Source organism: Pongo abelii, chromosome X (genome assembly GCF_028885655.2).
Source record: "Pongo abelii isolate AG06213 chromosome X, NHGRI_mPonAbe1-v2.0_pri, whole genome shotgun sequence".
In the NCBI taxonomy this organism is placed as follows: domain Eukaryota; kingdom Metazoa; phylum Chordata; class Mammalia; order Primates; family Hominidae; genus Pongo; species Pongo abelii.
The window spans coordinates 15,897,313-15,922,835 of NC_072008.2; the positions used below are offsets into that span (position 1 = coordinate 15,897,313).

The 25,523-nt window shown below is 35.3% G+C and overlaps 1 protein-coding gene across 7 annotated transcripts in view; it reads right to left on the bottom strand.

Moving 5' to 3' along the window:
• Nucleotides 1–2,179: 2,179 nt before the first annotated feature.
• The window catches only part of AP1S2 (adaptor related protein complex 1 subunit sigma 2), a 28,922-nt gene continuing 5,578 nt past the window's right edge, over nucleotides 2,180–25,523 (bottom strand). The window contains exons 3-6 of one of the 7 annotated variants that reach the window (XR_010138968.1): nucleotides 22,171–22,279; nucleotides 21,649–21,786; nucleotides 9,766–9,846; nucleotides 6,429–7,924 (exon numbers count right to left, since the gene is read on the bottom strand). Coding sequence is in view for 6 of the 7 variants with exons in the window: in XM_009234616.4 (XP_009232891.1) it covers nucleotides 9,311–9,367; nucleotides 21,649–21,786; nucleotides 22,171–22,279 (304 nt within the window). In the remaining variant the exon portion in view is untranslated. Of the gene's footprint in view, nucleotides 2,362–2,447; nucleotides 3,751–6,428; nucleotides 9,847–15,916; nucleotides 20,609–21,648; nucleotides 21,787–22,170; nucleotides 22,280–25,523 lie in introns of those variants that run through there. The other 6 variants (XM_009234615.3, XM_002831417.6, XM_024240461.3 and 3 more) reach the window with 6 other exon arrangements.

Consider the following 25,523-nt stretch of genomic DNA (forward strand, 5'->3'; position numbering starts at 1 on the left):
GACTACAAGGTACACACTGCCACACCTGGCTAATTTTTAAACATTGTTTTGTGGAGACAGCGTTTTGCCGTGTTGCCCAAGCTGGTCTTGAACTCCTGGGCTCAAGTGATCCTCCCACCTTGTCTTCCCAAAGCGCTGGGATTATAGGTGTGATCCACCACACCCAGCCCTATGTACACATTTTTTAATACAAAGAACATATATGAATGCAGTTGAATATGCTTTTATTCACAAGAAGCATTGTCATATTTCATCAAGCCCTATTCTTCGTTTTACTCACTGCACAATATGGATCGGTTTTTTCAACCATATCCTCATTGTTAGATTTTTAATTTTGTACTATTAAAGAATCCTGTGCTGAAAACAATCCTGTGATGGATTCTTAAATACTTCCACATATTTTTGATCATTTCCTTAGGATAAATTGTATCAAGGAGATGAATACTAAAATATTTCCAAGTTGCCTGCCAGAAGACTATAAAAAATTTATTATGTCAATAAACTTCGCTGCTCCCACAACGCCAAGTACTTTTAATCCTTACCAATTTGATAAATTTTATGTGTTCATATATTTAATGTGTTTTGATTCTTATTGGCCCCCTACCCCTTTTTTTAGAGACAGGGTCTTGCTATGTTGCCCAGGCTGGAGGGCAGTGGCTGTTCACATGATCATTGTGCACTATAGCCTCAAAACTCCTGGGCTCAGGTGATCCTCTTGGCTCAGCCTCCTGAATAGCTGAAACTACAGGTGAGTGCCACTTATTTGCCTTTTCTTAATAATCTATTGGATTTTTCTATATGTAATAGCTGAACAGCTTTTTTGCTTTAAAGTTCATTTTCTCAGTTTTAAAGTACTGATGGGCAAAGTCCATTTTTTTTCCTCCTACTCTTCAGCTGGGGGCTGTCATGGTGTACTTTTTTAAATAGTGTGTTGGGAAGTTCTTTATATAGGAGTAAAGTTTATTTTTGTCATTTCCAGGAATATTAGGGTCATTGGTACTAAATATGCCTAGTGTTAAAGCAATCTTGGTATAAAAATCTTAACAGAATGGTCAGAGAATAGAACCTAATGTAGAAAAAGCTTCAGGCAAAATATTATACCTAGATTTCTGATCATAAATAAGATGCTCTCCAGCTTTATCAATTTTTTGTCAGTTTCTTCCATTGACATATTTGGGATCTTGAATTTTGGAGTGTGACATTTTTCAATTTGAGATTTGGGAATAAGGACTTAAAACATACGTAAAATACTGAAACGTTAACGAAATTTAAGTAGGAAGAAAGTTTCCTCAAAATTGGGATTTCTGCATGATATCTGTTAAGGATGAGAGTTCTTTAATGTGTAGTCAATAAAAGAAATCATGCATGTGCTCCAGGATAATTTCACTTTAAAAAGTTGGATTTGTTCCAGACTCTAAATGCCTGCTTCACCCTGAAAATGATTGACCTAGAACTATCTACTGATTTCAGTAACGCCGAGTAATTATCATTAAATTCAGTATTTTTTAATACTTTTCTAAATACAGTCAAGGTATATGCAATTAAATGTGGTCTGCAAAGCTGAAGTCTTAATAAATCATGGAGGATAAGAAAGAAACCCACCATCTTGAGCTCAAGACAACTGAGATATTGATGACTTTCCCCTCAAATGTTAATAGGCAGGGTAGAAGGGCAGGACGTTTTTAAACCACTGACTGGTTCATTATCCTGGTAAATGTCCATCTTGAACTTAAATTTATTAGTTTTTTTATATATATTACCTGATTACTATTTATGTTTCAAAAATTCCAACTATACATTGCTGGCAGAAACCCACAGGCCTGTTTTCAGTGAATAGCTAGCTGCATGTTGGAGGCTTTTTAAACCTATAAACATCTTTTTTTCCAGTAGACTAGCAACTTAATTTGATGGTAGTTCCTGCCTCCTTCTTAAATATCCCAGTTTTAGAATGTAACATTTCCTATCTGTAGTAATAGGAGGTCCCTTAACTATTGTGATAACCATAGATTTGATTTGTTGCATAGGTTAGGTAGTACAGTCTGCAAATATTAGTCCCTTTCTGTTGCATGTGCTAGCACCTTCAGTTCACATGGGGGTAAGAGGAATCCAGTTGATTTGAAATACCTTTTGAGTAACAGTCTAAGTTGTTCATTCAGAAAGAGTAGAAAAGTCAACTGCATCAGGGTTTTAAAAGCAGCATTTATTGATTGAAAATAAATGTGTAGATAGGCTCTCAGTAGCATGGAATCCATGTTATTTTTTAATGAAGTACATGAAGACTCCTTAGATCTTCCACCATGTATCTTGTGTGTGCTTGTAACAACCACCATATTCAAATGGAGGGGAATTTTCAACATTTTACTGAAAAAAAAAATTAGAAATTCTTCCTTCAGCAGCTCTCCATAGTTTGACAAAATTTTGGAAAGAGATAAAAACACACTCCAGTGTTTGCACGTTGAACGTTTATTACAACTAATTGGCGATGTGATAAGACAGTGCTCACGTGGCCTGAATGTTGGTCACAATCACAACAAAGCTTAATCCAGCCCAGCATATACAAGTGAAAATATAAACCATGAAGACATGTTTAGATATGTATAAGTACTTAGAAAAGTGACGCTGAACAATTATATAGCTTTAGAAAATATAGAGCCAACTAATGCCATTTTACCTCATTCAACTCTCACTTTTTTATATGAAACGTGTCTTTTTACATTTTTATGACTTCTGTTAACTAGGCAGTGCCATGGAAAGAAAGGAAGCTGCTGTAAAGTGTGCAGCACTTCTAAGTGGAGGGAAGCAAAATAAATTTAGCTTTAACAAGTACCCCAGAGGGAACATTCGTGCTTTAAACAATGACTTTACACATAATACTGTGAAGAGAGCAACACGTTTTTTTAAGATACTGTTATGAAGAATTCCTGGCAAATTAACATTCTCACTTTATTTTGGGGCATCAGAAACAACTAAGTATGTGATTATGACCACAAAAAATTCATCTCAAGAGTCAAATGTGCCTTGGCCTTAAAAATTATGTGCTTACTATTGTGAAACAATCCTGTTTCTCATCCCAGATTCAGAATGCCTAAGAAATAATTTTTAGCGTAAGAAGTATCACTCCAAGTTAGTCATTAAAACTAATCTGTATTCCCTTTAAAAAAAAAAAAAAAGGTATGTAATTTCCAATACAAGTCTTTGGAGTAAATTTGCTTTTTAAAGTTTCAACAAAGTTTCCATTCATTTGATATGTGACATGTCAATTCCCTTTTTTTTTTTTTTTTACATATGCTGAAATGCACTAGTCTTTGGTTTCATAAAACCAGGTTTCACATTATAATTTAAGAGTTTCCTTTGTCAAATACAGTAATTAATAAATGTATACTGCCTGATTGATTTTACATGTATATGTGCCATTTTCATATGTGCACATAATCAGATTAAGAGAAACTGACCTTTAAACTTTAAAATATCCAGAACAGGTATCTTTTTCTGCACCATTCTAATTCATATTTAAGTCCCTTATCACTTAATTAACTGAAGTTCCCTTTTAAAAAAAAATTGTGTAGGCATGAATGAAGCGGCTTAGCAAAACAGTAATACTGACAAGACATCATCTTACACCATGAGCTAACATGGACATGAAGGGAGTGACCATCTACAGTGTGTGAAATGCCACAGGAAGTCATCAACAAGGGAGGAGAGTTATGTCAGTCCAATTTCTTCAAGAACACTACGTGGGGTTTCAGCTTCCTGTGGAGGGAAAATGTGAGACTCTGGTAAGCAGATCCAGGGAGTCTTGAGAATGTGAAACATTGACATGGAAGAACATGCTTGTTTTAGAGAATCAAGAAAGCAATTTCGTGTCACAGTAGCATTCTACTAGTGACAGCCATTGATTATTTAGGGTTTTGTGCCCTCAAAATTGGAAACCACAAAAGGACGTTTTCAGCATTCATTAAGTACCTGCTAATTACCTACCAATGGGCTAGATGCCGTTGCTGTCATGCAAAAAGCAGTCAAGCCCAATGCAAACCTGCTGGCAATTTATGAAATCACTGCTACTCAATTATATATATGAAAGATAAGTTATCTTAGTGGTAAAATTCAAAACCTCTTCCCTCCGAGTTCCCACAGTTCTTCGCCTACTGTTGTGTTCTGTGCTTTTTGTCACATGCATTTATAGAAATGTCTTCCTCTTGAGTTTTTAGTTAACTGTGTCCACAGCGGCAAGTCTTCAGAAACAGCTATCTTCCCAGACCTCCCCAGTGCAACCAATGGCATCACTAGAGGCCACATATGGAAAGAATGCCATGGGCCAAAGGCATTTTTATTCTATGTAGCAACCAGTACTGATTTTTAAATGTCAAAGGAGGTCAAAACAAAGTAAGCATATCCAGAAAAAAATTATTTAATAATTTTCCAAAGTGGCTGATTTTGCAAATCACAAAATAAAGGACCAAGGAGGCCAACTTTCAGGTATTACTAGCAACGAATTTTGTAATTAAAAGGCAACACTATATTTTAATGATGGAAAATAATATAAATTTTTGGCATCCAGTAATAAACTTACTTTTGCATCCTAATCATGGTACAGCACAAAACAAGGAGAAGAGAAATTATATTAAACCATAAATCTTTAGAATATTAATTGCATGTAAAGCACTTCATGGTGTAATCTTAAGTAAATTACTTAAACTCTATGGTCTGTTTCCTTATTTGGAAAACATGGATAATAGTACTTACCTTCATATGTTGAGATTAAGTGAATTAAGGCTCTGCCTAATTTATAGAAAGTGCTCCAAAAATGTTAGGTGATATAGTTACACAATTGAAATCGAAATGATTTAGCATTTATTATTAAATGCAAGTACTATACACCAATTCTACTTATAAAGCTCATATGATGACCTTTTAGTATGTCTGCATAGTAATAAAAATGGGTAAAAATCAGCTTTAGTGAAAAAAGGTATTTTTTTAAAAAGAGTCTAACCTATGAAGTATTCTCACCCCCTCAAATTGAACCTCAATCTAGTCAGGTTACAGATCTAAATAGAAATGAGGGATATAAGAACAGCTAAACATTGCCATATGAGTATGATGGCCAAATCCATAAGGTAGAACATCCTGCAGCATAAATGACCTGGTTTTTAAAAAAAAATGGCAAGGCGGGAAAAAGCAGAAGACTGGTTAAAGATTAAAAGAGACTTAAAACACACATCAATCAGATACAATGTGAGAGTCTTGGTTGGAATGTGATTCTAACAAACCAAATATAAAAAGGCATTTTTCAGACAATTAGGAAAAACTGAGCCAGGGATAAGATAGTAATTATTAATTCCTGTTAATTTTGTTGGGCATGGGACTTTATCTGTTAGGGACACATACTGAAGTATTAAAGACAAACTGACAAGATGTCTAGGGCTTGCTCTAAGATACTGAGGCAAAAATGCGGGGAGTGCTTGGGGAAACAGTATTAAGTTGATGGTTCTTGAAGCTCAGTGATGTGTACACGAGGGTTCTTTATACTATTTCATATACTCGTGAGTCTTGAAGTTTTCATGATAAAGTTTTTTAAGAAAATCCAGTGGAAATGATGTAACACCCAAGAGTGATGTAAGCCAATCTCTTTCATTTATGTTTGGCCTTAAGCATTAAATACAATGAGAATGACATCTAAATCTCATAAATATTCAAGAAAAATTATTTAAAATAATTATTTCCATGTAATGTTAAGCAGTTTAAAAGTTCATGTAGCCTTGAATGTATCAATTAAATAATGCCTCCATTGAATTCTCAGTTTACATTCTCAGCTTCTCCATGTAAAAATGTCCCATAGCTACTCCATGGAGCTGCTCAGACTTTTCCCCATGTGCTCGCTGCCTGCAATCTTATATAGCATTTCCTGTAGAGAATCATACTGCTTATCAAATATGCATTATTGAAAATATTTGTCCTTTCTAAAAGGCCTAGTTTCAAAGAATTATTTACACATTTTATTCTTGTGAGACTTGCACAGGTAGAGTTTTAAAATAAATTGTGTTGATAATATAAAATGGAACTTATACATGTTCACACTGAATTGTAGCTCAAAATTACCCAGAAAAACTATTATCTAAAGTAGTAAAATTTATAGAAACAGAAAGTCGAATGGTGGTTGCCAGGGGCTGGGGGACAGGGAGAAATGGGGAATTGTTGATTAATGGGTATAGAGTTTCAGTTCTGCCAGATGAAAAAGTCCTGCAGATCTGCTGTACAACAATGTGAATATACTTAACACAACTGAACTGTACACTTAAAACTGCGTAAGATGGTGAATTCTTTGTTATGTGTTTTTAACCACAATTTTAAAAATTTGCCTAGAAAAATGAAAATATAAAACGTTATTTTATGAGGGATGGAAAAGAAAAAGTCATTCACATGAGACGAAGTACATGCAATACTTTTATTTTAGACATGCAAGGAAAGCTATTTCAGAATCTACTAATTTAAAGCAAGCAGCTGTATACAGACAGCAAAAGAAGCAACATTTTGTTACAGCTTAGCACAAGGCATCCAACACAAACAGGCATGAGACAATGCATATTTATGCAGCATTAAAACCAGATGAATAACATATTGTGGGGCAGGAGGAGGAAAGGAGGGGAAAAATAGAAATGAAAGACCAATGTTTCTCAATGCTTCCAATATATAATGCTAAATTTCCCATCTGATAGCACATCCAGGTGCTTCAAATGTAGTGCATTACAGTGAGAATGTTAAGAATGGAAAATCTTATCTGTGTACCTGCCTAATACTAAGTTTGGTCAAAACACATTTTCATAGATCTTCTTTCAGTGGTAAATCGATTTGAACATCTTGTGAAGTTATTGTTTAATAACTTACTTCACTTAGGCTTTATGCTCTCTAGATATAAACAATGAATGGTTTTCCTTTTATAAAAAAATATGCTGCATGTTTTATTAAAAGAATATGCAATAGTTACCAATATTAGAAGTTTTAAAATTCAGAAATATAATGCCACAGTTAACAAAGTATTAAGTATTTAAATGAGGACTTAATATATTAGAATGCCATCACTAGTAAAATGTAAGTATTTAGGTATTAAAACTGAATATTAGAATTTTTGAACTATATAAACTCAGCATTAATGCTTTGAAAGAGTTATTATTCAGCAACAGATATTGCAGAACAGACTTCAGACATAGCTCTCTAATAAGTTCTTAAAGGGATTGTTTGATATTATTATATAGCACAAATGTGATTCAATAAATGTGGCACTACAAAATTTCTTAATACTGAATGTTTTAACCTTAAATATTATATAATGGTACAAATTAATTTTAGTTTCTTGTAATATTTTCACATACTTTTATGTGATACATTAGAACACATTAGCTCATACAGATTGTAAGATAATCACACAAAACAGTTTCTTTTTTTAACCTCAATATTTGAAGACCAAACCACACTATATATTATGGCACTGCTTATTTTGACCTAGCACTTCAGCTATATTTTCTTTGGTAAACATTTTAATGATTGTCATGTTTTCCTCTTATAAGATAAATCACAGATGGTTCATTAATAATATGTATGTGTTTAAGATTTAATATTACTCAAAACACTTCTAGGTCACATTTTGTCAAGATGAGATTAAATCAGTTGCAGAGAGGAATGAGCTGTATCAAGATCACATATAGAATGAAAATAAAACAGAAAAGTTTGGAATGTGAACAGGAAAAAAATACAATCATAAAAGTACTAGTTCTGAAATGTTCTACTATTATCATACAAGATAATAAATCACCATGCTGAGGATATTTTCTTTCATATGTATATCAGCATTCTATTTCCTCTGTGAAATTCTGCATACTCGATGAGTAGTCATTTAGTACACAGGGACATTAAAATATTCATGACGTGGCTACAAAAGAAATGCATATATTCTTACACACAGTATACAAACTGACACAGACACAATCAGATTTCTAGAACATTTAGTTCACAGTATAGATAACTAGAACTTAAGTTTCTGTTTGCTTTCATTCTTTGGTTTAAGGCTGAATATTTAACTTCTAAACAATGCCCAAGACTTTAGATTCTTTTTTTTCTAACTTTACTACATACAGTGTTCAAAATGGTGACAGACATCCTCCAGAAATTTTACAAAATCCTAAAACACTATATTTACTACTAATATTATGAAAAGATTTTCAGTGTAAGTCATCTGGTCAATACTGAGTTGACCGAAAATTCAATTAGAATATTCCCCTTCCACCAGTGTTTAAATTCATTAGTTCATTTGTATTACATAAGCTAAAGAACCTAGAGAAAAATCTTTCCCAATAAAAACTGGAAAAGTAGTCACTCATCTGGTATTTTAAGTAGCAATGAAGGTTTTTAACTGTTTACTTATACCTACAAAAGCAAAAAATCCAAAGAATTTGACTGAGACTGAGGATATTACTTTTTAAAAAATCCTCAAGACAGATTTTAACGAACTCTCCAGATTTGAGTGTCTACAGAAGGACTTCTAGGGGCTCTGAGAGTTCCCTGAAAGTAGAAACAAAATGATGTACAAATTTTCCTGGGGTGAAGGCCCATCATCCTTCGGACTCTCAAAGGGATTATATCCCCACCAGAAAGCAAGTTTAAAATTGCTTATTTGAGTGTCTTTAAAGTATCCTCATTTTAATATTTATTCAAGTTGAAACTTTGAAATGTTGAACTACAAAATCATGTAAACTGGTCCAAGAAAAATATCTAACAAATCCCTAAACTTACACAACCACTAATTACAAACGTATGTGAGGACAAAAGCCAGTTACATTTTAATCCTCAAAGAATTCCTAAATATTTTAAAGAGATAGCTGCCCTTTTCCCCCAACTCAGAATATAGTGGATTGAAGCAGCAAGTTAAAATCATATTAATAAGAAATTAAACTCCCAACTACTTCATTTTCTCACAGAAGCTCTCATTTTCATAGGGAAATTCTTCTGTATCAATGGCATTAGTGATTCACAGTATTTAATGAATGCTTTTTTGTCAATGAACCTCTGAAGCTATTTCCGTATTCTGTGTAAAAAATAAATTATAATAAGCCCCAATAATGGATCATTATCCAAGCAAAATTCCCTATGAAAATATCAGTTTAATGAAGTAATTGGGACTATCCCTTGGGATTTAATGTAATTAGACTTTTCAGGTAATGCTAAAATATAAATAACAAATTTGACAAAATTGTCATTACAAACTGAATTTATATATCCTACTACATTTTGATGCATGTCAGTTACTCCAGCACGTATTCTAGTACGCTTTCTTAAACCCAATGAAACTCTTGCTGTGATACATAGTCTCTGTTTTCTGGAGAGAGAACAAGAAAAGTTTAAGTCTGTCAAATAACCTTTTGCCTAAATAATACCAGTTCTTTGAGCCTTTATGTTATAGTTTATCATCTTTTTCTTTTCTCTCTTAATTTTCTATCATACCATGTAAAAACCAACCATCAAGAGCTTATGCTCATTAAAAGAGAAGAGGTGGTTTCCCAAATAGGGCGAAGTATGCAACCATTCCTCCCCAGGAGACTATGAGCTACACCAACAATTCTACAGGAACAATTCTCAATGTGACCACCCAGGCATTTCCACCACTTATACCTTGACACACCTTTTACTGCTTTTAGGAAAGAAAAGGGTTGATGATAAGCCAAACTATTCTTTATAGCCATTGATCCATATTACTGTACTTAAGTAAGAAATTACCATCTATTAATTGTGAGAATACTCTTCATAGGGAGAAACCCCTCTTCACTGGAAAAACATCCTTCAAGAAGAAAAGAAACTCTAAAATGCACAAAAATAAATGTATTATTTTTACCATTTTAAGTTGCTTTAATAACGTTTTAAATAATTTCCCAGTTTAGACTTCTAGGGTCTGAAAAAGTTCTGTTATAAATGCCTTAAGGACCACTTAACATTTAAGGTAATTTTTTAGCTAAATGATATGCCCATAATTAACCAAAATATTTTTCTTTCAGATACAAAGAAAGTAGATTCAATTATAAACTCCAGTTTATACCTCTTACCACCAGTACCTCTTGTGAGTCACATAAAAATTATATCAATTAGGAATTAGGGAGGATGAGAGTAAAGTCTGTCATAGCACACAAGGGACCCTGTGCAGGCCTAGGCCTACTATCTTGTTCTTGCCCTGGGCACCTGTAGGAAATAGTCACATATAATACTCAGCAAACTATCCATTTCTTAAAACACTAAAACCCCAGTGATTTCAATTAAGTGGGAATAAAGGCCAGAATGAAAACAGTGAGAAAACATTTTTTAATCCAGTTGTATTGTACAACTATAAACCACGTATTGTCCTTAGTACAGGTTCTCTGGAGACCTATTCTTTGAATAAGGATGACAATGTATTATTTCAACCTGAAACGGGCTTTCAATTCCAGGAAATCTTTTTTGCTCCTCACTAATTTGCTCCCCACCAAGTCTACTGCCAACTCCTCATACTGTCCTCAAGCTATACACCCCTCCCCTTCTCCCCAGTCCCAACGATTCTCCTTTAGATGATGTCATTTCTCAAGGCCAAGAAAATGACACTTCCTCAATTTTGCTCATCTTACTTAAGAATTAAAGAAAAAAAAAGTCTACAGCTTTACCCCATTATCACCACATAACCAATGAGAAAGACTCTTCTCATCCAAGACCAATGTTTTTGATTCCATTCTCATTCTCCCTTCCAATATATATATTTTGAGACAGAGTCTTGCTCTGTCACCCAGGCTAGAGGGCAGTGGCATGATCTCAGCTCACTGCAACCTCCACCTCACGAGTTCAAGCGATTCTCCTGCCTCAGCTTCCTGAGTAGCTGGGATTACAGGCACCCACCACTGTGCTCGGCTAATTTTTGTATTTTTTTTTTTTTAGTAGAGAGGGGGTTTCACCATCTTGGCCAGGCTGGTCTCGAACTCCTGACCTCATGATCCACCCGCCTCAGCCTCCCAAAGTGCTGGGATTACAGGCGTGAACCACTATGCCCGGCCCCAATATACTTTTTCTTTTATTCTATTCCTATTTGTCCTTCTTAGAAAACATGCACTTCCACTTTCCCCTGCATGAAGAAAAATGTTGTTCTCAACACCCTACAAAAAGGACCAGATGTAGTGGGAAGTGTAGGATGACAAACAGCAGAGAGAAGTCAAGTTACACCTGTTCTCAAAACCTAAGACAAGCCCTGTTACCGTGAAATTTCCTAGATATTCACCATACTAGGCTTATGACTCACAAGTAAAACCAACAGGGAAGCTATAACGAACACTGATAAAATAGGAATTATCTGCAGGCTTAAGTCTTGTTGACATGAGAAGTGCTTAAATAAACCAATGGTATTGAATATCTATGACTGAATGCCTAAACTCCTGATTCTCTTTCTAGTAGTACAATGTGGTAAAAGAAAATAATTTACATTTAATGAAAATATAAATAAGTGTAATTTCAAGTTATTGCTCTACTGCAGTTTTTCTTATAAAAGGACTTCTTCACTTATTCCTTGCACTATAAAGTAGTATGCTTAGTCCTTCACATTCTAGAAGACAATGGTCCTTTTTATGGCCCCTAATCGAATTCTATGGCAAAGGATGCAAAGTCCTTACTCTCAACTCTGGAACCCTCTTCCTTGTGCCAAAGACCAAGAAGGCCAGAGACTATCTTATCTCACTACGATCTATTTTGAGAAATGAATGAAAAAAACAGAAGAACTGAAAGCACTCTATAAGGTGCCTTTTAGATGACAGGGCTCCTGGTGTCAATCTTACAAGCATTTGTGAAGTGCTAAGAAAGTCAAGCGATTTTTTTTTTTTTTACATTAAGTTAGCTATGAGTGGCAAGAGTTACATGGTTGCTCCAGATGGTTAGTGTCTAAAATGGCCAAGAGCAGAGAAGTGCTTTACTTTACGTGCTGAAACTTTATTTTAGTAAATTCTACTCTAGTTTTACCATCTGGAGCAACACAATGTATACTCTTTCATTCACACAGCAGCATTTTTTCATTTTTTAAAAATGTATAATACTAAATACATGCTTGTTTTTACACTTCTGGAAAAAAGAGCAGGGGGAACTTCAAAGATTTTCAGAAGTAACACGAGTTAGCTAATATCCTGCTCCTAAGCCTGGGCAACATGGTAAGACCCTGTCCCTACAAAAAATAAAATAATAATAATAATAATATCCTGTTCCTAGATCTTTTCTCACTTGATATACTTTGAGTATCCTTCCATATTATTACAAAAAAAAAATCGATCTCATTTCTTTTATAGCTACATCAGTTTCATGTATGGTTGTACTATAATTTTCTTACCTATTTCTCATTGATGAATATTTGGGTAAGCTTCAATGGCTTATTATACTAAGCAATGTGTCTCAGTACATTTTTGTTGGATAAAATTCTTTGAAGTGTAACTAATGGGTCAAAATGTATGTACACATTTAGTCATTAGTAGACATAACCAAACTAATCCTCCAAAACAAAATACAGCTTTTAAGTGCTCATCTTTGCCAATCCAAGAAGGAACAAACAAAAAAAAAGGGTCTAGTTGATTTTTAACTTTGCATTCCCTTAATAAAAGGACCATTTGTTTTGCTTTCATCTGTGAATTACGTATTCATGTTTTCTGCCATCTTTTTCTATTGTGCTGTTGATCTATTTCTATTACACTTGTCTTATAAATTTGTCTTAAAAATAATGATGAGGATAATTTACTACATCTTATAAACAATGCTCTAAAACCCATTAGTTATCAAATACTAAAGACAAATCACTTTATCTAGCAGTTAGTTGTGCTTTTAAAATAAAAAAGCAGAGGCCAGGTGCAGTGGCTCATGCCTGTAATCCCAGCACTTTGGGAGGCCAAGGTGGGAGGATTGCATGAGCCTCGGAGTTCAAGACCAGCCCTGGCAACATGGCGAGACCCCATTTCTACCGAAAATTTTTTAAAAATTATCTGGGCATGGTGGTGTGCACCTGTAATCCCAGCTACTCGGGAGGCTGAGGTGGGAGGATTACTTGAGCCCAGGAGTTCAAGGCTGCAAGTGAGCCATGGTGGTGCCACTGCATTCCAGCCTGGGTGACAGAGTGAGACCCTGTCTCAAAACAAATATACAAACAAAAAAAAGCAGAATAATTAACTTAACAAATATAATTTGTTTAAGAGTGAGGGGTCTCACTATGTTGCCCAGCCTGGTCTCAAACTTCTGAGCTCAAGGAATCCTTCCACTTCAGCCTTCCAAGTAGCCGGGATTATAGAAGTGTGCCACTGTGCCCAGCTAGCAAATATAATTTTAGACTGCAAAGAAATATTTTAAGCATGTTTTAGGACATGCTGTATTGTATTTGCCTTGGAATACCCTAAATTTAATCAGGGTTTTTCAAAGGTAAAAGATTTCTTGGAATCACAGAATTTCAAATACTCAAATGCTACTAAATATCTTCACTAAGTAAAACCTTTAAGGCTAACAGGATGCCAGAGAACAACAACAACAAAAAGTCTATATATGCAACAAAAGTCTATATATGTAAATTCTGGTCATTTGAACTATTCCTCCTTTAAGAAATTAACAAATCCCTAAAGTGGCTGGGGAGATTGGCAGAAAATTCAAAGGTGTTCTGTCTGCGGGGTATACTCAATTCAGTTTCCACATAAAAACTCAATTACCTTAATAGAAGTTAACAGATTTGGCTGTTGTTGAGGAAATTAAATTATACAGTGACATCCTACAAGCCTTGCTGTAGGTTGGATTCTAAAGTCAACCATAGATTATCTCCCCAGTAACTGGTCATTACATAGAGGTAATTTTGGTGAATCATAGGGATGACTTTTTTTTTTTTTTTTTTTTTGAGATGGAGTCTTACTCTGTCGCCAGGCTGGAGTGCAGTGGCGTTATCTCGCTTCACTGCAACCTCTGACTCCCTGGTTCAAGCGATTCTCCTGCCTCAGCCTCCCAAGTAGCTAGGATTACAGGCACGCACCACCATGCCCAGCTAATTTTTGTATTTTTAGTAGAGACAGGGTTTTACCATGTTGTCCAGGTTGGTCTTGATCTCCTGACCTCGTGATCCACCCACCTTGGCCTCCCAAAGTGCTGGGATTACAGGCATGAGCCACCGCGCCTGGCCTAGGAATGATTTTTATAGCTATTTGTGTGTTCTTAAGCACATTTATCCTTTCTTGATTTTTTGCATTTTTGATTAATTTTTAGCCACTTATTTATACTTTGGTCTACATATAATATTGAAAAGATATAGCAGTCTATAAATGTAAATGGAATCTTTACTCCATAGTGTTAAATTAAACCAAGGCTTCTTAACCTGGGCACAACTGACATTTGAGGCCAGATAATTCCGTGTTCTAAGGGGGCTGTCCTGTGCACTGCAGAATTCTCAGCAGCATCCTTGGTCTTCACCTACTGGATGCCGGTAGCACTGCACCCCCAATTGTGACAACCAAAAATGTATCCAAACATTACCCAATGTCCCCTAGAGGGGCACAACTGCACCACTCCCACTCCATGGGAACCACTGAGTTAATCTAATTGGCTCTAGTTGGTGGGTAAGATTATATTCTAGTGTGTTTGCCTGTATTTGCTAATTTTTCCAGAATGGGAATTTTTATTTTTAAAAAAAGGCATCAGAGGAAACAAAAGAAAATGTCAGTAGGTGAAAAAAGGACTCAAACGTGACATTTTTCAGAAAGTATTTTTTAATTAAAAAAAAAAAAAATCACCACCGACACCACAGACTATTGTCCCTGTGCAGGTTCCAACCCTAGGGCTCATGAAATCAAATTACTAGGTCAGGATCAGCATTTAAGAAAAGAAAAGTAGAATAGAAATAGCAAGCGGAAAATCCTCAAAATTTTGAAAAGCATGAAAAGAAAAAAGGCTCAAAAACACATAAAGCAAAATGACTACAACCTGAGAACCAGTGAGTAAGGACACTGGCCAAATTATTATTTTATTTATTTATTTATTTTTGAGACAGAGTCTCACTCTGTCGCCCAGGCTGGAGTGCAGTGGCCCGATTTCGGATCACTGCAGCCTCCGCTTCCCGGGTTCAAGCCATTCTTGTGCCTCAGCCCCCCAGGTATCTGGGACTACAGGCGTGCACCACCACGCCCAGCTAATTTTTATATTTTTTGTAGAGATCGGGTTTTGCCATGTTGGCCAGGTTGGTCTCGAACTCCTGGCCTCAAGTGATCCACTTGCCTCAGCCTTCCAAAGTGCTGGGATTAAAGGCGTGAGCCACCATGCCTGGCCAAATTGTTTCTTATTAAATGTAAAATGAAAGGCAACATTTGTCCTGCTTTCTGCCCTTCCTTTCAAGCATTTCCATTTCAAGCATTAATGTAATCAAACTTCATTTGTCCAGAATTTGTTATAATAAACCCTGATTAAGTTTTGCCTATAAAAAAACTAAAGTACGCTGGCAATAAAAGACTATAGTCTTGTTAACTTTAAACCCAATTTAAAAGAGGCTTGAAGGTTTTAACATGAACAGTAGTAATTACAAAGGAGTTACACGAGTTTGTCTTATTTAAGCAAATTCTAAGAGGATTTATATCAAAATGCTTTTTGCTGTTAAATGACATTATTGTATATATTTGGAAGCATCTCTTTTTTTAAAACAAGATATTCTCAAGTTTGACTAGCATGCCCAAATATTCTTTCTTTTTGGTTTTCCCTCCCTCCCTCCCTCCTTCCTTCCTTCCTTTCGGCAAAGTTTCGTTCTGTTGCCACCCAGGCTGGTATATAGTGGCATGATCATGGCTCACTACAGCCTGGACCTCCAGGGCTCAATCAATCCTCTCACCTCAGCCTCCCGATTAGCTTGGACTACAGACACACACCACCATGCCCAGCTTGTCTTTTTTTTTTCACTTTTTGTAAGGACGGGGTTTCACCACATTGCCCAGGCTGGTCTCAAACTTCTGGGCTCAAGCGATCCACCTGCCCTGGCCTCCCAAAGTGCTGGGATTACAAGCGTGGGCCACCGTGCTCAGCCCAAATATTCTTAATTATATCAAGAGCTGACCTTTAAAAAGTCAAAAACTTCATATTAAAAGATATTCAATACTTCAAAAAGTACTTATTAAAATAATTTTAAGTTACAAAAGCTTCATTTTTTAAAAGAAATCACTTTTCTCCTAAGATTCTTACCTTTCCATTTGTATGCAGTCCCACAGATTATTACTTTCACAAAAATATAGCATAGTACTAAGATATATCATGCAGCCCCCAGCACTAAAAACAAATCAATTTTAGCAGCACTAATCCTCCGTAGAGTACCACTTTCTAGATGAGGCAGATAAACAACTGCAAATCCAGTAAATCTATTCATAAAGTGGATCATCTCAAAGTAAAAGCAAATTCATGAGTATTATGCTTGCTTTTGGTACCTCACTTATTTTGCATTTCACAGATTACTTTAGTGAGAAAAAATACCAACAGCAAACAAAGCTCAAAAGAAAAAAAACACCACAATTTCAAAATGATGCTGTTAGTATAAAAAAGAAAGGTTGACACATCTCAAAGCGCTAATCAACACCATCATGCATCAACCGCTAAGGGTTAAAGCCCAAATGCCCAGTATTTAACTATTTGATCTTCACGGATCAAGCAAGGACTTAGAAATCATCTCACGTGCAACAGTATTTGCATAGCACTCCATTTTATCCATGCCACAAAAATGGTAAATTTAGTAGTTACCAATAAATAAGTTGGGGATCAAAGGGACTAAAGCCTTAGACTGCTCTTTATCATAAGATATCCTCAGACAAACCTCCCCATTCTTCATTCTGGCTCTATAAAATTAAGGAGCAGAGAAAAACTGGTAAGTGCTTGACTTTACAGAAAAAAAGCCATACTATTATTTCCTTTGTCATTATATATGTGTGTGTTTAAATAAATCCAACTACATCACCACCCCCCACCATATCCCTCCAAAAATCTAGCTTAAAATAGGTGGTGGGGAAAAGTATTCCAAGTATTGCAAAGAATATCAATTTAGCAATTTCAGCATGTTGTACTTTAATAATTTAAGAATCATCTTTAGTACCAGTGGCATGTTAAGACAGCCAAACATTAAAAAATGGATAATGGGCCAATTTCTGGGCTTTACCCTCAAATCTAATTATGTATTCATACAACCAAACACCAAAAGGAATAAACATGAAGTTTGGTCTAGAAATGTCAAAACTAATCCCTTATTTACCAAGTAATGAAGTAAAATAAAAAAGATATCTTTATTATCTAATCACAATGTCTGCTAATATTTTAGCAACTATTATTTGAATATACATTTAATGTTACATTTTTATTACTAACTGTAATATGCTAACAGAAAATCTGTATCCACTGACCCTCTTCCCTATTTGGCTATAAAATGAAGGACTACCTTAAACTACGTGTTTATACAAATTGGGTAAGAGAAATTATTTTTAATTTTTCTGAAGAAAAGCATTCTTAAGGATAGAAATGTACATTTCACAAATTTAAAAAAAAATCAAAATCACTGAGATGTGCATACTCCTTTAAGCCAACAGATAGACGTACATGATAAGTTCAAAGTCATCTTTGGTGCTTAGAAATAATCAATTCAAGTAAAAGACCTGACACTAAACAGAAAAATAATGATACATGAAAAATTAGATTAAAATTGACCAATTAGGACTTCTACTACAAATGTAAGTCTAAATTTAGATCTTAACAGCTATATTTACAATTTTGGAAGCAAAATCATTTCATGAAATTGATTAAGTGAATGCTATACCCCAAACTATAAGACCAAAAAAGTTATTATAAATCCAGGCATTTTGATCAATCCAATAAGAAATAGGTTGAAAAATATTATTTATATCTACATATCCAATAAAAAATTCCAACTGCTGATAATCTGGACAATAAAAATTTGCAGTCTAAGAAGTCAAAGATGGCACTGTCTTAGGAAATCTACTCTTTTCCACACAGAAAAACCTCTGGGAGAATTATGAATTTCTCACTATATGACTGAAGAACAAAGAAGTTCATATCTAAAACAGAACGTTTAAAATATATATACCAAGACCATACGTAACTGGGGTTAGGGTAAGTGCACAGTGGTTAAGATTTTACACAGCTGTGAAGCCTAGTAGATCTGGGTTTAGAATCCTGGTTTTGCCAGTTGCTAACCAGGTGGCCTCAGACCAGTCATGGAACCTCACTGAGCTTCCACTTTCTCATTAGGCTACCTCTAACCTTTCACAGGGTGTCTTGAGGATTAGCACAGGATGCTTAAAGCAAACTGCTGAGCCCAAGGCCTCACATACAAGCACTCAAGCATTAGTTACCATCATAATTATTTTTGTTGTCATGGTATCCAAAACAAAAAGTTTTCCAGCAGTTTGTGGAGTGCTTTTTCTCTTATTCCACTCGCTATTTTATGAACATAATATTCAAATACTCTCCCACAGATGTAAACTTGTATCATGCATCAAAAATATAAATGAATCTATTTTTAGGAAACATGCATCTTGCCATTCCTGCAATTCTTCTCAGAGTATGTTGATGAAGAGAACAGAATAACCTGAAGCCTTACTGCTCCACACACTTGAGCTTGGCTTCATAATGGCCTTAACCTACAATGTATTCTCACTCTAAATTCAGAATGGACCACCACCTACTGCTTCCCCAAGACCTACATGGCTAAGAAAAATGATTCACTCAGACTGCTAAATAGACAATGTCTCTATGTGGTACTCAGTTTCGTTTGTGTACAAAGCAATGTAAAAGTAGTCACAGAAGAGAAACAGGACCATAGCTTTCTTCTAAAGAGAAGGAACTGTAATTAACAGTACTCATTTCTTTATTTTAAACAAAGGTTACAAGGGGGTAAGGAAAATTTTACATTGGACCAACCATACTCATCCTATGCTTTTCTCTCTGCACTTACTTTCCCCAATTAAAGACATAAAAATAGGCTGGACGCGGTGGCTCACGCCTGTAATCCCAGCACTTTGGGAGGCCGAGGTGGGTAGATCACCTGTCAGGAGTTTCAGACCAGCCTGGCCAACATGGTGAAAGCCTGTCTTTACTAAAAATATAAAAATTAGCTGGGCATGGTGGTGTGCAACTGTAGTCCCAGCTACTTGGGAGGCTGAGGGCAGGAGGATTGCTTGAACCCAGGAGGCGGAGGTTGCAGAGAGCCGAAATTGCACCACTGCATTCCAGCCTGGGTGATAAGCGAAACTCCATCTCAAAAAAAAAAAAAAAAGACATAAAAATAGTACTTCAAACAGAAGGACAATATTAACTATTAAAATACTCCCATAGGGGAATATATATACATATGTACATATACACACACAAATAAATTTGGATCTGCAATAATGTTTTTATCCCCTAGTACATTAAATACTGAATATATGCTCTAAGGTAAACTTAACATTGCTGTCATATTCTAAGGCCTATAGCAATTTCCCAGTAGCATTTAAAAATCCAGGCACAGCCGGGCGTGGTGGCTCACGCCTTTAATCCCAGCACTTTGGGAGGCCAAGGGGGACGGATGATTTGAGGTCAGGAGTTCGAGAGCAGCCTGACCAACATGGTGAAACCCTGTCTCTACTAAAAGTACAAAATTAGCCAGGCATGGTAGTGCAAGCCTGTAATCCCAGCTACTCGGGAGGCTGAGGCAGGAGAATTGCTTGAGCCCGGGAGGCAGAGGTTGCAGTGAGCCAAGATCGTGCCATTGCACTCCAGCCTGGGCAACAAGAGCGAAACTCCATCTCAAACAAACAAACAAAAAATTACTCCCCAGGAAAAATATTAAAATTATAAGTTGAACTTCAATAACTTTAAATATATTTTAAAGCCAATGTAATTAATCAGAAAATGATGGAAAAACTTGGAAGAAATGCCAGGTTCTGACAGAGCAGAATACAGATCTGTGACAAAATATCAAAGTGATCAAGGGAAGACATATATGAAAAATTCCCAATTTCTAATCCTGGTTCTGACCTAATTTTTTAAGAAGTCTGATTAGTGAACAGCAAAATAAGGAGATACTAACTTTAAAAACCAATTTTACAACAGTAGAGTATATGCTTATAGTCAGCACACCTGATATTAAAAACAAACCTCCAGAATAACATTTCCAATCAATTGGTAAACCACTGTGGCAAACTGTACACACAAGGCAAAAGGTCTGTGTTCATTTCACTACTGAAGAGTAGATGGCATCAGGGCTGCGAATCTAATACTTCACTTTTGCAGGCACCTTAACCACTCTTCTGATAACTACAAGATCATTAAGTGTACAATGCATTGTCTCACATTTAGTAGATGTCTATCCAGATGATGTCATCTCAACTTCAAGCAATCCGCACAACTGTCCCAGTCAGTGACTGATGCAGTGAGATTCTCAAATAGCTTTCCCTTCCTCACAGAGTCCAAGAGTTAAGAAGTTAAAATGGAGAAAGTAAGTTACTCTTCTCCCCTTATTTCACTCCCTTAAAACTGAATGCCTCCAAGGCTAAAAAATGGGACTTAAAGTCTTCTTTGGTGACTAAAAAAAGACAAGAACAAACTGATAAACATGTATGTAACAAAGAAGGGACTAAAATAAACTGGAAATACAAAATCATATTTTCAATGCTTCTGGAAAATGAACCAGTGAGCCAAAAATATTCAAGACTTTTACATACATGCAAACACACACTTAACAACTACTTTAGTAAAAACACATTTCATTTTTCAATATTTACTAATCACTTCTCATGCTGTAAGCTTTCCATATGATAAAAATCACAATTAGCTCTGAAGCATAATTCAATTTGGTATCTGAATTAAGGTATCATTAAGTTTTTGGAAAAAGGTAGCCTTATCTATGAAATGTTAAGCTTCAGAAATAGACGGTACATCAGCATCAACTGCACAACCAAGATGACTATGGTAATAAGAAAGAAAAGGGAACTACACATCTGGGGATATGGAGGTAAGACAAGAATGCAGTTTTGACAGAACATGGTTTGTTATTTAAGAAGAGCAAAGAGAAATGCAAATACTGTTTAGTTTTGCTAACACAAAAAAATTAGAAGTTTCTACAAAAAGTATAATTAGAAAACACTATCATTTGCTTGGCTACTTTTGCATTTAATGGACATGAGGTAAAAATATGAGCCAATTTGGAATTAAAATGTCATAATCTCACAGTCAACTCCTGATTATCTACACTAATGAAAAAGGGGGTTATCTTAAACAATTTGAAGCAATAGATGGAGAGTTCTCAACCTACTGCTACTTTCAGCCAATCTTTTCCCTTCTTCAAGTAGTCTGTCCTCTAAAGGTTTAGACTCCAGTGTTTTAGGGTCCAAAAAGGGCCATTGGGAAGAGGCCTGACCGATGGACCATCTCCAGACTGAACCATCCATCCATAGATAACTGAGTTGACGTGACTGACACATATTCCAGTCAATAAACTGCACATGGATGGACACTACATGCCAAGCATGCTTCAGAGTACTTTCTGAAACTGTTAAGAATGATGAGACTTCCCCAGCAAGAGCAAAACATGCTAGTGCCTAGTGAAGAGAATAAGTAGCTTACCTCCTGCAGTAGATCGGCCTGCTCAATTGCTTTAAGGACATTTTTCTTGGATGTTTCCTGAACTTCCCCTCCCAAAAGAAACTCATCCAAAATAAAATAAGCCTTCTCAAAATTAAAGATGATATCTAGTTCACAGACCTTAAAAGGAAAAAAAAAAAGAAAAAAGAAAAGAAAAAATTGTTAAAACTTGCAGAAGCAGATGCTTATTCACTATCAGGTAGTGAATAAAATCGAACTAGAGTGAATCAATCTTAACTCTTTCTAAAAATGACTAAGTATCACTGGTTTAAGTAAGCTTAATTTCCAAATCTCAAGTACTTGAAAACATATTCCCACAAGCTAAATAAGACTGGGCTCTGCATGTTCCCAATATGGACAACTTAATAATTTCTACTAATAAACAGTCATTCCCACCCTCTCCCGCGGTTAGAATCCCCAAGACAACCAAATAATAAACCTGTTAGAGAAAAGCTTCCAAAAAATACTATGGCATTCAATTTCCTAAAATAAAATACTACTCACACTGCCGAAATACTTGTCAAGTAATTCCACATAACGATGAATTATTTCCAGGGTAATTAGTTCATTGTCCTGATCCTCAATAGCACAGCAAAAATACAGACTAGCATATCTGTAACAAAGTAGAAATGTGAAAAAAACTGTTACCCTATAATGGTGTTTTCTAAATATATTTTCACATCCTATTATGAAAGGCCCCAAGTTTATACAGTTTATTTCTTCTTTCACAACAGTACAGATTTTTCTCAGACTACAAAAGTAATAAATGCATAAGAGAAATTTTGAAAAGCATAGGCAAGCAAAAAGAAAAAAACAAAATAATCATACAACTTAGAATACGTGATTTTGCCCTTCTTCCTTTCAGGTTCTTTTCTATAAACATTTTAAAACATAGCAGACCCAGGTTTTTCCTAAGTTTACTTAATTAAAACAAAATATATAGCAGATTAATTCAAACTGTAAGAAAACAAACCTTCCAATTGAAGGAGGACTTGTTGAAGATAATGTCAAGATGAGGTCAATATTTTGGGATATTTTATTGGAATATGTATAATATACACACAGAGAAGACCTTAAGTCCTACAAGCTCAATAAATTTTCAAAGTGAACTCAACTATACATCAGCACCCAGATCAAGAAGCTGAACACTACTGAACCCTGAAACTCCTCTGCTACCCTCTCCCAGTCACAACCTCCCACCCCCAAGGGTAACTATGTTCTTGACTTCTAACAGCATAGAATTGTTTTTAAAAAGGTTTCTAGGATTGCGGAATAAACCGCACGAAAAGAACAACAGCTCCACGTTATTACAGAAGTTAGAGAAAGAGAACAGAAAGTTCCTGTCACTTAAGGGAAACAGAGGCCTGTCCTCAAATTTACCAAGTTCTACACTGTTGAACTGAAGTGTAGTTTATTTACCCTAGAAGAGGGAATAAGGTTGGGAAACTTATATTCTCCTTCAAATTAGGATTCTAGCATATGGAATCAGGTTATGCTTGACCCAAGGAAGCAAAACTTCAACCTTGAGGCATAGCAAGTCCTTTGAGGGGGATTAAAAGGGCATTTTAAAATGGTTTACATGTACTTAAGGCTTTTGAAAAGAAAGAAAATAAAAACCTAAGATAGGCTAAACACAGAACATCTCAGTGGAGATTATAATTTTCACTGAAGATCACTTAAATGATTTTTAGAAAACACAATGGGCAGTTACTGCTCGTAGCATTAATGTAAAATAATACTGTATACAGAATAACACGAACAACCTGTTTTGAGACTCAATGAATTCTTGCTCCTTAGTATGAAAATAACTAGTATTCACACAACAGCATTAATTTCATTATTAAAACCATTTCATCTTATTTGATGTTTTCAACAGCAAGTACTATCTTTCATCCTTGATCACAGATTAAAAAAAGACAAAAAAAAAAAAAAATGAGGCTTAAGAGTACAGCACCTATAAGTGCTAGTACTGGGATAAGAAACCTGATCTTTTGACCTTAACTCCAGGCCTTTTTCCACTGTATCATACAAACTCACTTGGCATATATATCATGACTTTGTGCATGTCTACTCTACCTGACTTCCACACTCAGTAAGTTATTTAAAATGGTGGGGCTACTGTAGTCTTATTGAGAGGAGGTATTCACATGTGTTCATTTATCATCATTGTGAAGGGAATAAGTCATGGAAGACAAAACAGGGCATCAATGCCAAGTTTAACAAAGTGCTCCCTCTCTTTCCCATCATTACTCTGTTTTTGTTTATCTATTTAAAAGAGAATGGAGTATTCCAACTATCCATCCTCCCTAACCCATGCTCATTAAATAGAACTTTGAATTTGAGGAAACTGATAAATGATACATAAGACTCCCTGATTTAAGAAAACTAAAGATTAAAGGGACTGACATAAAAATGGTAGATTAAAAACCAGATATGACTAGCTGATAGGAACAGAATGCTAAATAATTTATTATACAAAGTTTACTAACAGTTTCAAGTAAAATTCCTTTTATTTAAGATTTCCTCATGCTACTGTTAAACAATCTAATGCTCGTACCATCCTCACTCCTTATCCACAGTACTGCCTCTTTCCTTACAAATAAAAAGCACTTAAACACTAGTCGAAGGTCCTAAACTGCATGAATCACTTGGAAGCATTAATTTAAAAATCATCAGAAACGATGTGTCTAAGCCCCAGCCAGTAATGTTTACTTTCACTCAGAATGGAAAAAGAATAATCAAATTAATGAATTATTTGGTGTAGGTGAACAGATAGCTATCAGGATAATAATGTACCTCTTTCCAGAAAGCTTAGGGCAGGAAAAAAACAGAAACATAATAATTAAGTACCATTCACTGAATCCTTGCCCTACATGAGACACTAAATGTTAGCTAAGGCTTTTGCATATTTTACCATTCTAATCCTCACAACAACCGTATCCATGAGATACCATTATTATTTGCATTGATAAGAGACCCAGGTTTGAGTAACCTTGCCTAGGAACAGCAATTTAACTCTAGAGCCCAAGTTTTACATTAAAAACTATAGCCAGCAATTGCATTAAAGTAATCCCATACCTGGCAAAAATTAAAATGTGCTCAAAACAATATTTTAAGAGCTTTGAAGAGGAGAGAAGTAAAAAATGCCATACTGATTTAGTAAAAGATTACCAAGAGAACCTGAAGTGTACTTCCTATATTTAGGACCAGATGGTTTTAAAAAATTCAATAATGAGCTCATTTTGTTCTCTTAGTGCCTATTTGTAAGTCTAAATCTGAAGTAAAATTAATAATAGACTAGTAAGAAGAAAGGTATGTTTGGTTATTTTTAGCACAGTGGATTAAGGCTTACTCTAATTACTGGCACTCAGAAAACATCTGAAAGTGCCTATTCTTATATTCAAAACACATGACTTATCCGCAGTCAGCTAAATATCAGCTAAATATCAGCTGACTGTGGGTGAATGTAGCTAAAGTGTTCTCAATACCCACTGGTATGTCATTAAAAATTCTTTTGTTAGTAAAGAAAATCAATAAGTATTCTTTAACAAATTATCAGGCTAGTAATTTGGAGATATATATGTTTTTAAATTAATTTTAAAAGACGTTAATCCAGTGACTCTTCCACAAAATGCTATACAAAACAGGAATCAAAAAAGCATAGTATCCTGTCTTGAAGGGATCTTCAAGAGCATTTATTTTAGAGATAAGGAAACAAAGTGACTTGTTTAAAGTCATAAAACTAGCTAACGTTACAAAGGGAACAGAACTTAAGTCCCCAGATTTTCAGTCTGTCTTTTCAGCTAATATTAATTATTCTTATCCATCATCCCCCCCTCAAAAGGGGGAATTTGTAT